General features: G+C 44.3%; 1 protein-coding gene across 3 annotated transcripts in view; it reads left to right on the forward strand.

The window, feature by feature from the left end:
• Ehbp1 (Eps15 homology domain containing protein-binding protein 1) overlaps positions 1–15,105 on the forward strand; it is a 29,556-nt gene extending 14,451 nt beyond the window's left edge. For 2 of the 3 annotated variants that reach the window (XM_028181352.2, XM_089738092.1), the window contains exons 9-23: positions 575–710; positions 1,959–2,025; positions 2,094–2,217; positions 2,590–2,722; positions 3,435–3,564; positions 4,016–4,140; positions 4,783–4,941; positions 5,646–5,728; positions 6,247–6,338; positions 7,030–7,163; positions 8,215–8,346; positions 10,672–10,757; positions 11,615–11,738; positions 12,102–12,166; positions 12,851–15,105. In XM_028181352.2, the coding sequence (XP_028037153.2) occupies positions 575–710; positions 1,959–2,025; positions 2,094–2,217; positions 2,590–2,722; positions 3,435–3,564; positions 4,016–4,140; positions 4,783–4,941; positions 5,646–5,728; positions 6,247–6,338; positions 7,030–7,163; positions 8,215–8,346; positions 10,672–10,757; positions 11,615–11,738; positions 12,102–12,166; positions 12,851–12,929 (1,669 nt within the window). In that variant the 3' untranslated portion in view covers positions 12,930–15,105. The remainder of the gene's footprint in view (positions 1–574; positions 711–1,958; positions 2,026–2,093; positions 2,218–2,589; positions 2,723–3,434; positions 3,565–4,015; positions 4,141–4,782; positions 4,942–5,645; positions 5,729–6,246; positions 6,339–7,029; positions 7,164–8,214; positions 8,347–10,671; positions 10,758–11,614; positions 11,739–12,101; positions 12,167–12,850) is intronic. The other variant, XM_028181365.2, reaches the window with a different exon arrangement.
• Positions 15,106–17,232: the final 2,127 nt, after the last annotated feature.

Genomic DNA, 17,232 nt, shown 5'->3' on the forward strand with positions numbered 1-17,232 from the left:
TTTAAAATAATTTGAACCCAGCACGGCGGGGCCCGTTGCCGCGAGGTCATATAGCTCTCCTGTGGATAGACATCGCACGATATGGACCCACGACCCGTGGCGAGGCTTGAGGGAAGCCTGTGTCCAGCAGTGGACGTCTGTGGGTTGAAAGAAGAAGAAAAACAAATATTAGCGAAAATGTCCTTTGACTCTAGAGAATCATATTCGATTGACACTTATACAATAACATATTTGAGTTTCCTTTTGGACATTGCTTTTTTTATTGCTTAAATGGTTGGACGTGCTCACAGCCCACCTTGTGTTAAGTGGTTACTGGAGACCATAGACATCCACAACGTAAATGCGCCACCCACCTTGAGATATGAGTTCTGAGGTCTCAGTATAGTTACAACGGCTGCCCCGCCCTTCAAACCGAAACGCATTACTGCTTCACGGCAGAAATAGGCAGGGTGGTGGTACCCACCCGCGCGGACTCACAAGACGTCTTATACCACCGAGAGGAGTAGTGTGGGGGGGACCCTCGGGGATAGCTTACATTCAAAACTGAGGAGTTGCTCGTAACGGCGGTCCCCAGCGACCTGTCGGCGCTGGCGGGCGAGGGGGCGGAGGCGCACGTGCGGGCGGCGCTGGAGGCCGGGGCCGCGCTGGGCATCCCGCAGGTGCTGGCCGTGGCCGACGTGTGCGCGCGTCCGGCGCCCGACCGGCTGGCCGTGCGTATGCATTCATACATTACATCCTTAGAAAAACTAGGTTCAGTGGGGTGACATTCAAGGAAACTTCTTTTAAGCTACTGATACTTCAAGTGGGGTTTTTGATGGAACCCGACAAGGGAGTACACTTTTGCACTTTCACAATTGCTAAACGGTAAGCCATCTTTGTTACACGTTTACACCTGAAGAAATTCTTCTTCTCAGTCCTGGCGGAGTGGTCGTGGTTACGTATGTTTTAATGCTTGGTTGCGGCTTTTGAGAAACTTCTCCATCTCTCTCTATTTGTGGCGGTACGTGTACACTCAGTAAGGGAACACTTCGTAGATGACTTAATCAAGTCTGTCCACCTTGTGGATGATCGGCCGCGAGAACGTTGACCGTCTACTCTTCCTTAAACCACTAAACGTTCCAATGAGCTTACATTACGAATGATATGTCCAAACATATTAAGGATTCGCAATTGCACTATCGAAGAAATTAAATTAACTAATTTTTCTTCAAAAATAACCGTCACGTGTGAGACATCCTAGGGCGTTGGTCCCCGGCCCCCGTACCTCCGCGTGACGCTGAATCTGTATGTTTTTTATTGCCCTTGTAGGCAGATGAGCATACAGCCCACCTTATGGTGAGTGGTTACCGTCGCCCATGGACTTCAGCAATGCCAGGGGCAGAGCCAAGCCGTTGCCTACCGTTGAGTACTCTTCACAAGCTTCGTTTGAAGAAGGACATGTCATAGCGCTCGGGAAACACCGTGGAGGGGAGCTCATCCCATAGCCGGATGGTACGTGGCAAAAAAGACCTCTGGAAACGCACTGTAGATGAATGCAGTGGCTCCAGGTAGTATGGATGAACTCTACTCCACTGGCGGGCGGTGCGATGGTAAAAACGCACGTCATATCGAATTCTCCCGATCCACTAACGGTGCTTCTAGGTACCTCAAGCATCGATCATCGTTCTCGTCGAACCTGTTGCTTGCGACGAAAGGCTCGACGAGTAAATTAACCCTCAGACACCGCCCACTGAGTTTCTCGCCGGATCGTATCAGTGGGTCGCGTTTCCGATCCGGTGGTAGATCCTGCTAAGCACGGCTCTTGCTAGGGCCAGTGTTAGCAACGTCGTCAGGTTTGAGCCCCGCGAGCTCACCTACTTGTTAAGGTTACGCTTATATAGCCTCTCAAGGCTATCAGATTAGGTAGAAAAAAAAAAAGGAAAAACGACATGATGGTATCATTTCAAATAATTCCACAGATCATGACGTACCTGTTCCAACTGCGGGCGCACTTCACGGGCGGCGAGCTGCAGGTGGAGCAACTGGGTGAGTGCGGCTGTTGGGTGAGGTCCGTGGGCTCGTGCGCCGTCGACTGACGCGTCTGTCGTCCGCAGGTAACGACGAGACGGAGTCGTCGTACATGGTGGGGCGCCACGACACGGACGAGTCGCTGCCCCCCGAGCTGTTCAGCCGCGAGATCAGCACGCGCCGCTCCAGGACCGACCGCGCACGACCCAAGTGAGCTACTTGAGTTTTATTCTCATTCTTTTTTTTATTGCTTAGATGGGTGGACAAGCCCACCTGGTGTTATATGGTTACTGGATCTCATAACGTAAATGCGTCACCCACCTTGAGATATAAGGTCTAAGGTCTCAAGTATACAACGACTGCCCCACCCTTCAAACCGAAATGCATTACTGCTTCACGGCAGAAATAGGCGGGATGGTGGTACCTACCCGCGCGGACTCACAAGACGTCTTACCACCATTCGGGTTATTTACACTGTTATTGCTCTGTAGAATCACAGACTGATGTTATTAAGTCGTTGCCGCAGTCCTAACTTATAAGCCTAAATAATGATTGAGTTTTTATGAACATTTTGCTGGACAGGTCTGAAGAACTAGAAGACAAGAAGAATAGAGTGGAGGAGCGCGGCAGTCCGGAGCGCGGCGGGGTGCGGGCGCTGTTGGGCCGCGTGCTGTCCCCGCAGCAGCAGCAGCCGCCCACCTGGTACACGGACCAGGTCGGTGCCGCTGGTCACGAATAGATCATCTAAATATAATGTACCAGTAAACGCCTTTAGCAGCAGGGGGCGTACTGGGGGCCGCCGCCCTGTCGCAGCGGGGAGCACACGGCGGGCGCTCCGCCCCGCGTCAGGAGTATCTGTGCTGCAGGGATAAAGGCCGCTATACACACTTCCGTACACTTAAATCTTAATCCATAGGTCGCTGATTCATATCCGGCTCGAAGGACCATAAAAATGTATGCGCTGCTGAATGTGGCGTACACAACTTGAGATTTAGATAGGAAAAAACACTGATAGTCAAAGAATATCCGTTTATTATGTACTTCGCTAGCAAATAACTAATTCTATCTATGTATGTTGATGTGGTGAGTACCGCTGTATATGAGTGCTGGACGTGTACTACTACGTCTACGGTTTGAGTAAAGCGATGTCAAAGTGCTGATGTGAATGTGCGCGTGCCCTGTACGAATCATGACTCGTACATGTATATATATACAATTTTGCTTATCACGTGAATGTTAGCTCGATGTTGGAATCAAACCCATGACCTTCGGCACAACAGCCAATGGGCGTTAACTGCACTACCGAGTCAGTCAAATTGTATTGCAAAAAAAGATGATCCGGTGATGAGACTCCCGCTGAAGGTTGGCTCCGACCTTATCTGGAATTTTTAACGCAATATGAACCATGCCAATCTTAACTCCCGCAGCCGCTACCCGCTCGGCCGGAAAAGCTGATGACCCGCAAGGAACTGACCGATCCTTTTGGGTCCGACGAGGAGGACGAGCCGGGACCCCGGGGGACGCCCGAGCCTCGAAGCAACGGGAAGCTGGAAGCAGGTGAGTGCTCTCCAGTGCCGTGACGTTTTATTGTGGAAATAGGTTTTTTTTTTCGATGCGTCAATCAAGAACAGCCCATGAGGAAAATGTGAGATAACATGATTCTGAGTCGTGAGGTGCTCCTCTCCACGGTGTTTCCCGAGCGCTATGACATGTCCTTCTTCAAACTGGGCTTGTGGAGAGTATTAAACGGTAGATAGCGGCCTGGCTCTGTCCCTGGCATTGCCGAAGTCCATGAGCGACGGTAACCGCTCACCATCAGATGGGCCGTGTGCTCGTCTGCCTACAAGGGCAATAAAAAAAAAGTTGTCAATGATTACGGTCGAATTTCTATACTCGCGCGGCCACCGGCACTCCGCGCCGCATTACTCAAGCTGCGGTTGTGCCGGCAGGCGCTGGGCCCCCGGCCCGGGTCCACGTGCCCCGCAGTGACTAATGTGTACAATGACAGCGGCGGAGCCCGCGCCGGAGCCGCCGCGCATGGAGCCGGCCGCGACGGACCCCCTCACCCCCCCGGCGCCCCCCGCCGAGCCTAAACCGGAAACGCCGGTCGCAGAGCTGCCCAAGCCCACTCCGGTCAGTACTAAATCCATTCAACAAAATGTAGTGTCGCCGCGCGCTCTGCTCGTCCCGTCCCCCTCGCACGCGCGTCCCCCCACGGTGCGTGCGAGGGGGACGGGACGAGCTGGCGAGGTTTTGAGTTTAGAGTGCTTGTTTTAATTTCAAAATTGCGTTCCGCGGCTTAATTTCATTGGAAACGATTTGAAAGTAGCCCTTAATGGAAGTTAGCCTCGAAGGATATATACTTAAGTGATGCTTCGGTAAATATTCGTAATTACGAATGTACAAAGAAATGGAATTAAACCGCCAATTTCAATACAATTCTCATGTACGTGTTTTGTGTGTGCGTGTGTTTTTTTGTTTTGATTTGTTTTTTGTTTCACTTTTCCATTGAATATAATTAATGTATAAATAATTATTGTGAATATAATAAAGTACCGTCGCCAGAATCACTATTATATGCAGTAAAACAAAACAATCAAATAGTCGAATATTGTAACTGACATTCGAAAAGTCAAATCATCATTTCTTTTCATTGTACCCATCGACATCGCTTGACGTTGCGTGGCGGCTTGGATCGAACGCTTGTGATTGGACAATGCGTCATTGCGCTTCGCTGTGATTGGTCGATGCTTGCGCGCGCGTTGTCGCCGCCAGCAACTGTTGTCGCGGCACGATGAGCTCAAAGAGCGAGCGAGACAGCTGCTCGAGGCCACCAAGAGGGAGGCGAGAGAGAAAGAGAGGATCAGGCGACAGAACTCTAAGGAGGATAAAGAACTCAATGGCGTTAAGAATGGCGACTTGAGTCCGAAGAAGGTACGTGGCTCTTGTACTAGCTTTGCCTGCGGTTTGAGTTGGATGGTTTGAGGTTAATTGACGATAAGTAGTCCGTCGATTGTTTGGTTAGGGGATCCGCCTAGGCGCGTCGTGATTTATAAATATATAAATATATTTGTGCTTTTTTGTTGTAGTTACAAAAATCTATATATAGTTATATATAAAAATGAATTGCTGTTCGTTAGTCTCGCTAAAACTCGAGAACGGCTGGACCGATTTGGTTAATTTTGGTCTTGAATTATTTGTGTTAGTCCAGAGAAGGTTTAAAAGGTAGATAATAGATGAAAATGCTCGGAATTAAATAAAAATAACAATTTTGTTTTTTCCTTTGATGTGTCCCCCGTCGGACGGATTTATTTTGTTTGTTTTATGTTTATTTTATACAAAAGTTTAGGTTTTTCATTTATCGATTGAGGTACTACGGAGTTTGCCGGGTCCGCTAATATCTGAATATAAATTAATCGAAGCCACAAACATTTTAAATAGTTGTCTAAGTGTAAATTGATATTCAAATAAAAAGTTAATGAACCATGAATGTTAAATTGATGATTTTAATGCGCAGAATGTTACTAGATCTTCCATTCATTCATTCAATTATCGCTCTGAATAAAAAATGAAACTTAAAAAAATAGATTTAATTAAAACTATGTAGTTTAAATAAACTCGTTGTTATGTACTTACAGATAATGACGGAGGAAGAGAGACAAGTGATGCTGCGGGAGCGCGCGCGGAAGCTCATAGCCGACGCGAAAGCTGGACTGGTCAGGTATTAAAAGCTCTACCTTTTAAAGTGTTAGGATGAACTTGCCTGTCTAAATTCTTTGAACGTTAAAGGAGGTTGAGTGTTAGTCGATTAAATAATTATATTCCACTTCGATAAAGCGGCACGACACGAGAACCCTCTCATCGTGGCCGCCGGTAACTACATTCCCGATCCTGCGGACAGAATGGAAAGCAGTCGACGTCGCCCAAAACACGACATCTCGGATCCTCCCGATCCACTAACGGTCTTCTAGGTACCTCAAGCACCGGTCATCGTTCTTGAGTAAATTAACCCTCAGACACGTCCCACTGAGTTTCTCGCCGGATCTTCTCAGTGGGTCGCGTTTCCGATCCGGTGGTAGATTTTGTAAGGCACGGCTCTTGCTAGGGTTCGTGTTAGCAACGTCCTCAGGTTTGAGCCCCGTGAGCTCACCTACTTGTTAAGGTTCCGCTGATATAGCCTCTCAAGGGTATCAGCTTAGGTAGGACAAAAATAAATAATAATAATGATATTGATTGCAGTCCGAGTTCGCCGCTGTCCCCGTCCCGGCCGCCCCGCGCCGGCGCCGTGGAGATCATCAGCAAACAGTCGGTGCTGGACGAGCTCGCCGCAGGTGGGGGAGGGGGGGACGCGCGGGGGGCAGCCGTGCCTATAGTAGAATTATTTTGTCCGTGCAGTTTGGGTCATAAAACAGCCCGACTAGGGCGGTGAGAATGTTGCGCGGGCGCAACGCCATTATCTATAAAAACAAATAAGTCATCGAAGGCAGGTACGCGGCGGCGGGGTAGTATGCGAAGAGTGGTGAGACATTTGTACTTACCAGCAAATTATAGTACATTTATGTCGAAGAGAAATGTGTTTTTATGCATTCGCTCTCTGAATTTCTTTAGTGACACAATGGCTACTCTTTTGTTTTGTATCAAAACGAATTTCCAAATAATATTTGTACGTGTTGTTATCAACAATATGTTAAATTTTTTCACTGAAATAAGAATAGATCCCGAAAAGTTACAAAGTGTTAATTTCTGCCGTCCTCGTTAACTCGCTGCGGCGATGTGTGCTGTAGTGTTCGATTAGTGATTTTTACTTTCATTTTTATCACTAAGCCACAAAATGACTTAACTAAATAATACACTATCGATAACGCTTATCGACAACAATAATGTGCATCACTATGCCCGTCCATAAGGCTCGTGAGTGGAAGAGAGAGCGAAATATTCGCTTCACCGCTCCGATTTTTTATGATCCAAGCTGCACGGACAATAATTCTACTATAGTGTACTAGAACGTTGTAATGTTTCCAGAGGACAGACAGAGCGAGGACGCGAAGAGCACCAGGAGTAACTCGTGGGGCAGTGACGAGGCGCGGCGGTCCCCCCTGCAGTCCTTCACCGCGCTGGTGGACAGCCTGTCGCCCGAGGACCACGCCGCGGACGAGGTACACCCGCTTGCTCTGACTTTAGCGGTAGGCAGCGGCTTGGCTCTGTCCCTGGCATTGCTGAAGTCTATGGGCGACGGTAACCACTCACCATCAGGTGGGCTGTATGCTCGTCTGCCTACAAGGGCAATAAAAAAAAACCTGACTGCCCTTAAAATACGGTACTGCTTATCTTTTTTATTGTTTAGACCAGTGGTGCGCAAACGTTTTTAATGGCGGGCCATAAAGCTTAAGAAATTCTAGAGTAGGGCCAAAATTATCTAAAAAATGCATTTTGTATGAAAGCTTTTTAATAAACAAAATACCTTTTACTGTTACGCCTTGTCGTGTGAGACGTGAGGCGTGTGATAGATAGCTGAAAAGACAGACCGTCGAGATAATTATAATGATGGCATGTTAATTATGAGATAATGAAAGCTCAGAACGCCCCTGACAAATGGGAGCTTTCATTAAAAATTCGAAGATTCTCAATTATAAACGTCAGATTTTATTTTGCGCGCCAAAATGCTGACTAGAATGCTTAGGATGGATGGAGTCTCGGCGAGCTGTACTTTGCCCATCACTGGCTTAGACAGATAAATGACCTGGTTTTGTGTGGTAATTGACACATAGACACCACAACGTCGATCCTGTCACTAAACTTGAGACTTGAGGTCTATATTTCTTTTCCCTCTTTCTCACTCGATATTTGGAAAAATTTAACATTAAGTCAGCGGTCGGGGAACCGGGGTAAATTGAAATTTTGGGGGGGAGGGGGGTAAGAATGAAACTTTTGTGAGTAAAAAGTATATATTGAAGTGAAACTTCTTTAGAATCGTTAAATTTTTAGTTATTGTTTTATTTTCAAAATTATCATGGGGGCATTATAATAATATGAAAGATGCTAAAAATAAAGCGATTTCGTTTTTTTTTGTTATTTGCCACGGGTTAATTAATATCAACTTACACAAAAATATTTTGGGGTAATAATTAGAAAAAGGTCCCCGACCGCTGTTGTAAGTATAATAAGATCAGTGGACGCCGACACTGAACCGCGATCCGTCCCGAGCAGGGCAAGGAGTCCGGCTCGTACATCCAGAGCGAGCTGGAAGCACTGGAGCGAGAGCAGGCCGCCATCGACCTCAAGGCAGCTGCCTTAGAGAAGCAACTGCGGCACGTCATGGAGGCCGCGGACAGCACCGAGGTATGAACGACCCACCAGTCTAGTAATATAGCCGACTCCCTTGAGAAGGACTTGCAACTGTACAGCTGAAGTCGTCGTGGCCTAAAGGATAAGTCGTCCGGTGCATACGTTGTAGCGATGCTCCGGTGTTCGAGTCCCGCAGGCGGGTATCAATTTTTCTAATGAAAGACGTACTTAACAAATGTTCACGATTGACTTCCACGGTGAATAAATAACATCGTGCAATAAAAATCAAACCCGCAAAATTATAATTTGCGTAATTACTGGTGGTAGGACCTCTTGTGAGTCCGCGCGGGTGGGTACCACCACCCCGTCTATTGGGCTGGCTGTGAGCTCGTCTCCCCATCTAAGCAATAAAAAAAAAGCTATAGCTGCCCCAACACTCCCGCGAGGTTTACACGCGCGATCCCCACTTCCTGTCCCATTCATACCGCGTCTCTAATTAAGTTCACATCCTGACACTTTCATCTCAATATTCACAGTAAATAGTCAGAGTAAAATTTAAATTTCATTCACAGAGAACATGGAGCAAATACTTGTCTTGTGTGCACAGTGCCGACGAGCCGGTAACTTGGTCTAGTTCCCACGACTCCCCACCTTCCCCCCTCCGGCCCCCCCGTGGGGACTAGACACCTAGTATCTAGATATAAGTTAGAATTGTGTGTGTACGTACTGTATCTACCGTTCTCGAATTAGAATTTGTAATAAACAGGTCGTTTAGATAAATGTAGTGTATTCGTTGAAGTAAGTACTGTTATTTGCGGATATGCTTAAGATGGCATCGTAGAGTTGCAACACCAGGAAAAATTAATTTAGCGTCACCTGTAGCAAGCGATACGAAACTCACCACTCAGCGTTGGGTCTCTGGTTAAGTCCACCCGTTGCTAAAGGTAAAGGTGATCAAATAGTCACTATCGCTTATATGTACTTTTTTTATTTTTTTTTTATTTATTGCTTAGATGAGTGGACGAGCTCACAGCCCACCTGGTGTTAAGTGGTTACTGGAGCCCATAGACATCTACAACGTAAATCCGCCACCCACCTTGAGATATAAGTTCTAAGGTCTCAAGTATAGTTACAACGGCTGCCCCACCCTTCAAACCGAAACGCATTACTGCTTCACGACAGAAATAGGCAGGGTGGTGGTACCCCCCCGCGCGGACTCACAAGAGGTCCTACCACCAGTAATTACGCAAATTATAATTTTGCGGGTTTCATTTTTATTACACGATGTTATTCCTTCACCGTGGAAGTCAATCGTGAACATTTGTTGAGTACGTATTTCATTAGAAAAATTGGTACCCGCCTGCGGGATTCGAACACCTTTGCATGGCTCAACACGAATGCACCGGACGTTTTATCCGTTAGGCCACGACGACTTCAAACTACTGACCACGGGTGAGGAGTACTCCCCGCCATATGTAAACCTTGAGGAGTGAGTGATTGTTCATGACGATGGTGAAGAAGAAACTACGCATGACAGAATTTTGATAGTTTTATTTAAATACTTGGAAAATACATTATATTATTAACAAAGATTGACGCGTGTCACGGCTGCTTGTCGACGAACACGAATCTTAGGCCGCGGGCGCATCCTCCTCCCGCCGCCTTCCCCCGTCCCCCTCTCTCGCCCTAAACGTCGTGAACAGTGATTTTGATTGTTATAGCAACGCTGGTTAAATTACACATTTATAATTACTTTGAACGATGCGTTTACAAAGTGGAATCTTAACTTAAACAAAATTTTCGGTAGGCAGCGGCTCGGCTCTGTCACTGTCATGCTGATGTCCGTGGGCGACGTAACCTCTCACCATCACGTGAACCGTGTACACGTCTGCCTATAAGGGCAATAAAATAAAAACGTTTGTTCCAATAACAGTAACGCAAATTTTCATAAATTCATGTTTGAAACTGCGAAAATTTACGAAAAAAACAATATTTTTATAATTTTTAGATCCTGGTGCGGGGATGTTTTTTTTTTTTATTATTACCCAAAATAATAATGTTGCTGTTTGATTTTTATTACACCTGTGATTGTGATTGTGTGTGTGATTGTTATTCCTTCACCGTGGAAGTCAATCGTGAACATTTGTTGAGTACGTATTTCATTAGAAAAATTGATACCCGCCTGCGGGATTCGAACACCGGTGCATCGCTACAACGTATGCACCGGACGTCTTATCCTTTAGGCCACGACACCTTCAACCATTATATACATATACACGGCATCCACATGTGTACATTAAGTACATTAAGTACACATCTGTATGCCGTGGTGTCTAAATAGTTATGTGTGCTCTGGAAATATAGTAATATATCTTACAGGAGGAGGACAAATTGATGTCGCAATGGTTCAACCTAGTCAATAAGAAGAACGCACTCCTGAGGAGGCAGATGCAGCTCAACATATTGTGAGTGTGGCCTGCCCCCTACCCGCCCCCCCAACCCTCCCACTCCCCCACTATTCATTCGTTCTAAATTGGATCTTGAAATTGGACGCTTGTTAACACAAAATTTATTATGAGAACCGTTATTGTAGTGTTTTACGATGATTAAATAAATTGATATAATCAAATTGAAATAGTTGTTCGATCCGAACCCAGCGCCCTCGTGGCGGCCTAGGGCTCCGGAAACCAGCACGAGGGGCCCGTCGAACATGTGTCGCGATCCGCGGCGCCGTATGTACTGTTTTAACAAAATATCATCTAATCACTCACCGGAACCGATGACCTCGTCGTCTCACGCCGTATCACTTAGGGAGAAGGGTTCAGGGCAGGAATGCATAAGGATTAGCGATAATGCAAACTGTTAGCGTAGACATATGCGGGTACCGTCCCGTTCGAGAAGCAAGACAAAGTGACAGCTGTCAACTCGCGAAGGCACCGTAACTTTTTTTTTTGGATTTTATGATCTTGTAACTAAGACCTTTAAGTCATGTCTTATTTTAATTTATGTTCTTATTTTTAAGAAAAATGTTATGTCCAGCGACTTTGTTTAATTTTCCCACATTTATGCACTTTCACAGATATTAAACAGTTAATAAACCACCGTCATTACACATTTAATCCTGAAGAAACACTAAATAGACAAAATAAAACAAATCACACAACTTCACTCCTCGCGTTCCCGCCAAAAAGTCCAAAGACACCGTCAAATCGCGACCTGTGTTGCCGCGGTAAAAATTAAAATGCCCACGGATTTGGTTTCGAACAATGTTAGTGCGCGGTGGGGCTGAGTCGGTACAGAGTGTCGTGTCTGCTGTGCGCAGGGAGCAGGAGGAGGACCTGAGCCGCCGCTGCGAGCTGCTGGCGCGCGAGCTGCGCCTCTCCCTCGGCGTCGACGAGTGGAGGAAGACTCCCGGACAGAAGAGGAGGGAGAGGCTGCTGCTGCAGGTACTACACCACACTTACTGCTGGTAGCATCTCTTGTGAGTCCACCACCCCGCCTATTTCTGCCGTGAAGCAGTAATGCGTTTCGGTTTGAAGAGTGGGGCAGCCGTTGTAACTCTACTGAGACCTTAGAACTTATATCTCAAGGTGGGTGGCGCATTTACGTTGTAGATGTCTATGTCACTCAACACCAGATGGGCTGTGAGCTCGTCTACCTATTTAAGCAACAAAAAATACTAAAAAACACTACAGCTTTTGGTGAACGATCACGACCGAGTGACCGTCATTGGCTCGTGAATTCCTTACTTTACTGCCTTGTTAAAGTTGCCCTTACAGACGAATGATCATACTAATGTGATTCCACAGGAGCTGCTGTCCGCGGTCAACGAGCGAGACCGCCTGGTCCAGGAGATGGACGAGCAGGAGAAAGCGTGAGTCCCGCCCAGTTTCTATTGTACTCAAGAGATTTTGTTGTGGATCAACGAATTTGATCAGCTTTCTTTTCCCTACCTAAGCTGAGAGCCAGGAGAGGCTATTTCAGTGTAACCTTAATTAGTAGGTGAGCTCACGGGGCTCAAACCTGACGACGCTGCTAACACGAACCCTAGCAAGAGCCGTGCTTCGCAGAATCTACCACCGGATCGGAAACGCGACCCACTGAGAAGATCCGGCGAGAAACTCAGAACGATGACCGATGCTTGAGGTATCTAGAAGCACCGTTAGTGGATCGGGAGGATCCGAGATGACGTGTTTGGGGCGACGTCGACTGCTTTCCATTCTTTCCGCAGGATCGGGAATGTTGATCAGTTAGTCCGAACCAGGCAACGGGGTAACCGAATCATGTCTGGTCAGATCCTTCGAATTCCTTCTCGGTGCTTTTAGGACCCTTAAGCATCGAAGAGTTCGACGAGTAAATTAATCCATAGACACAGCCCACTGATTTTCTCGCCGGATCTTCTGTGTGGGTCGCGTTTCCGATCTGGTGGTAGATTCTGCGAAGCACTGCTCTTGCTAGCCCCGTGAGCTCACCTACATGTTAGGGCGAAGCTGAAATAGCCTCTCAAGGCTATCAGCATGGGTAAGGGTATAATAAACACGGTGACACCGTGTTGCAGGATCGCGGACGACGACGCAATCGAGCGGAACCTGTCGCACGTCGAGATCCAAAGGAAGAACAACTGCATCCTGCAGTAGCGTCGCCGGCATGCCAATATGTAACCTAACACGCGCCCGTAAGGTTCAAAATCGACTAACTAGCGAGCGTTTTGTAGCGCGTGGCCAGGTCAGTGAGCCGATGTCCACGGACCGATCGAACTGTGACCAAATCTAAAAACATTTATTACATTTTGACATCTGTTTTGCTGATGAAATGAAAAAAAAACATATTTTTTTTTAATTGACTACACTGAAGCCACTAAACAACAATTCATGAACTAAAGCGAAAATTGTATTCAAATGCCTATTTGTGTTTGTGAACGTTTATATTTAGACCGATAGGCGTGTGTGTACTGTAACTAATTATAATTAATATAATTATATTCGCTTATTGTAACGTTACGTAACGAGACGTCACGTAACGTTGATGTATATTTGTCGCGTGCGACGTTGAGCACGCTTGGTGTCGGTGAAGGCCCGCGATCGGTGTTGCTACGGGTAAATATTAATATAGTCTTTTCTTTCAGTGTGACCTCAGTAAATAATTTTTATTTTCAATTATTTTTTTATAGGCAAATGAAGTACATTTTAAATTACAAATTGATTGTGATTGTATTAATAATTTTATGACGACTTTTAGTAATGAATGTTCGTAATATGTGTATTGAAATATGACCTTTACGTGTAAAGGAATAAAGATTGTTTTTGATGATTTTAATGGTGACATATATGACGTAATCAAGGGGGTTGGTGATTAATTATTTCTATAGTAGCTCGACAGGTGTGAGCCCGCCCGGTGCGGCATGAGCTGCTGCGACGTCGCATGCGCCGGTACGACGGAAGTTATTGTCTCCGGTGCTGTCCATTGACTGTTATTTCATTAATTCCCTTTGTTATGTCATATTATCTTCAAATATTTTTTTACTTTTTTTTTTAAATAATAATTTAAATATTTTTAATAGATCAGCCCTAATCGTGAAATACTCATGTAACTGTATAAATCTATTTATGATCGTGTGTGATCACAAACGTGTGGTTATCGCTTATCCATTAGTAATTTATTTTTATTTTAGGTAATTTATTTGTATTGACAGACGCGTGTGTGCTAGCAGACAAAAAAAAAACAATAATTGTTAATTAGTAAATACCCTAAAATCGCGGAAAAAATAAAAAAAATCTAATAATTAGTATGTAATCGAAAGTAGACCTTATGTGGGTGAACGAAGACGTAAATTCCAATGCGTTCACTTGTATGAATGTTTTCTTCAAAGATAAAAAAAACAGAACGTGCCAATACATTTATTGAATGCTTTTTATTTATTTTTTTGCTTAGATGTGTGGACGAGCTCACGGCCCACCTGGTGTTAAGTGGTTACCGGAGCCCATAGACATCTACAACCCACTGAGATATGAATTCTATATGATCTTAGTACAATACAGTACAATCGAGTTAACTAAGCTTTCCCCTTACAATAAAATGACTGCCCACTGACACACTACAACGGTATTCACCAAAATTCAAATTCAAATTCAAAATCATTTATTTCAACTTAGATGTCAGTATAACACACTTGTCGAATGTCAAAATATAAATAACAATTGTAACTCTATCACCGGTTCCAAAAAACCCACAGTCCTGAGAAGAACCAGCGAAAAAAACTCAGCGGGCTTTGTTTTTTCTCAAATATTTCCTTTTTTTTTAAATAAGTAAAAATATTTACAATAAACGAAAAAACAAGTCAAAAATGCAATTTTTTTTTTTTTTATAATAATGAAAAATGAAAACCTAATTAGCCTAATTAGGTCGTACCATGTACTAAAGAGATTCTATCATAGTTTTTTTTATCTTCTAATCATAGAGTGATGTGGACTCATTTTTGTGTGTGTTTAAGCAAATAACAAATACATTCAAAGATTACCAAGTTACATTCATGTATGTGGCTGAGGTGACTTCGAGTAACGAAACACACAAATGACGTCACTGGTGTTGCGAGTCGATGTGCGAGGGAGATAGATGTTAGTCGTTCTTGATGTCATGCACGAACTTTGAAATGGCTACATTATTTTAAAGGTGATTTCAGTGCCGTTTTAATATGTTGTTATCACAGTGGACCGTGGGCAACATCCTTATTCCGTGATAAGTAGACGAGTACAATATATCGCCATTAAAGAGGTTTTTTTAAATATTTTAAGATGTAAATAAAGTAGTGCAAAATTATTTTAGTTTTATTCATATTAAATAGGTTAGTTGATGTGTTTGTTTGTAGGAAATTTCAAAGTCACCGTACAATTGTGTAGATTTCGGGTCAGTCGATGTACAAAAAGATATGTTGACTATGTGATATGGGCTCGTCGGTGAGTTCGATTCCCAGTCGGGGCATGTGTCAAAATCTATATGACATTATTTAAATAAACTAGCTTTTGCCCGCGACTTCGTTCGCGTGGAATAGTTCACAAATGATGCTTTATTTTTTAGAACAAATTTGGTTAGCATAAAAAACGTTATAGTGAGTCAGCCTTAACATATAGACATATGCTGTCGCGGACTTTTTTTGAGATTTTTTAAGGGGGAACAATTCTGTCATACATTTTTACAACTTTAACCGTTTCTGCAGCGCACGCAGCGGAAGCTCTCAAAAGGGGAAAAAAGATCCGATTTTGAAACATTATTTATTGGTGCTCCGCTTGTATTGGTCTTAGTGTGATGTTATATAGCCTTCCTCGATAAATGGGCTATCTAACACTGAAAGAAATTTTCAAATCGAACCAGTAGTTCCTGAGATTAGCGCGTTCAAACAAACAAACTCTTCAGCTTTATAATATTAGTATAGATAATCGAACCGTTATTCGGCTCTTAAACTAGATTTTCCTCGCTGTGGTAGCCAAAGTTACATAGGTACATCATGGTACATACTCAACCCATTCAGTTTCTCGCCGGATCTTCTCAGTGGGTCGCGATTCCGATCCGGTGGTAGATTCAGCGAAGCACGGCTCTTGCTAGGGCTAGTGTTAGCAACACTCTCAGGTTGAGCCCGTGAGCTTAACTGACGGTTCGCGTGAAATTGGAAGCCCTTTGGGTAGGATTAAAAAATGTTTCATTCGAATGTTTGCTCGACGTGGGAATCGAACCCACGACCCCGTAATCGGACGCGAGTCGCAGAGTTTGTCAAATTTGCTTTTTAAGTTTCAAGTCGCAAGTTGTCTAACTTCATAAAAGTTCACATTGATCCAAGTTACACTACGACTGAGCAGATTTAGACGAAATTAGCGCTTAACTTCTAATTGGCAGATTCGTATATCGCATAGCAATTAATTAATGGCTAATTGCGTATTTAGTTTCATTGTCACATTTTAAGTCCGACATTCGCTCTGTGAGCCCAGGCTGAAATGAGCGTTGGCCTAATGCAGCTTAATAACGCGTTGCTCACATACATAGTTGAAAGGATCTTTCAGTTTTTTTACGGCTAAAATAGCTGTAATTACGATGCAGTCAATATGTATCTGAGAATTATAAATGTTGATGCAAAGTACATTGTGGGTACTTAAACAGTAAATGATACTTGTTGATTATTGGTGTTAGCGGCACACGTTGGTTGGCTGGGCTAGTTCGCGCAACAAGCCATTCTTTATGTTGTGCTATCTCAAATGTGTTTTAGAAAAGTATTTTATAGTTAATAGAGCAAATAATCAAGATTTTTTCTTAACTAAGCAAGCATTTAGGTGTTTTTGTATTGAATCAATCGATTGAAATACAATAAATACAGAGCGCTTGGTACAGATAGTAACATTGGCTGTGCGGGAAAAGGATAGATAGAGTTGTGATCTACTCTCCGTTTCCATCATTACTTATAACTTAAAACTTAGTAAATGCAACGAGTAATGAAGTTAGAAGCAAAGAAGACGTTTGAACCTAAACGAATTTGTAATATTTTTTCTTAATTTACGGTGATAGTTCGTTATCAGATAAGTTGTAATAAATGATTATATCAATATTCTATAATAGAAGTGGACGTTTGTGTTTGTTCATTATCAACGCGGGTGTGGTTACTTGGATAAATTTGGAACTTTGCAAAGTTTTTCCCATCTCGGTGGGGTTTATAGTTCCATCAAATAGCGTGCTAATAGCTTTAAAATGTGGGTATTTGTCATACATTTAGCGATAGTTGCATCACAGCATTGCGGGGTGTTAGGAAGTAGAATCTGTAAGGTTTTCGCACCGCAGAGGCACGACTCAGTGATGACCTGACGAATTTGTTGGACTAACACTTGGCGTGAGCAGCCAGGATTGGTGTTTGTGTCGAACCTCTGGAAAGCCCACACCGAGCAATGGATGCTAGGAATC

The sequence above is a fragment of the Bombyx mandarina genome, chromosome 24 (genome assembly GCF_030267445.1).
Source record: "Bombyx mandarina strain Sakado chromosome 24, ASM3026744v2".
NCBI lineage: Eukaryota > Metazoa > Arthropoda > Insecta > Lepidoptera > Bombycidae > Bombyx > Bombyx mandarina.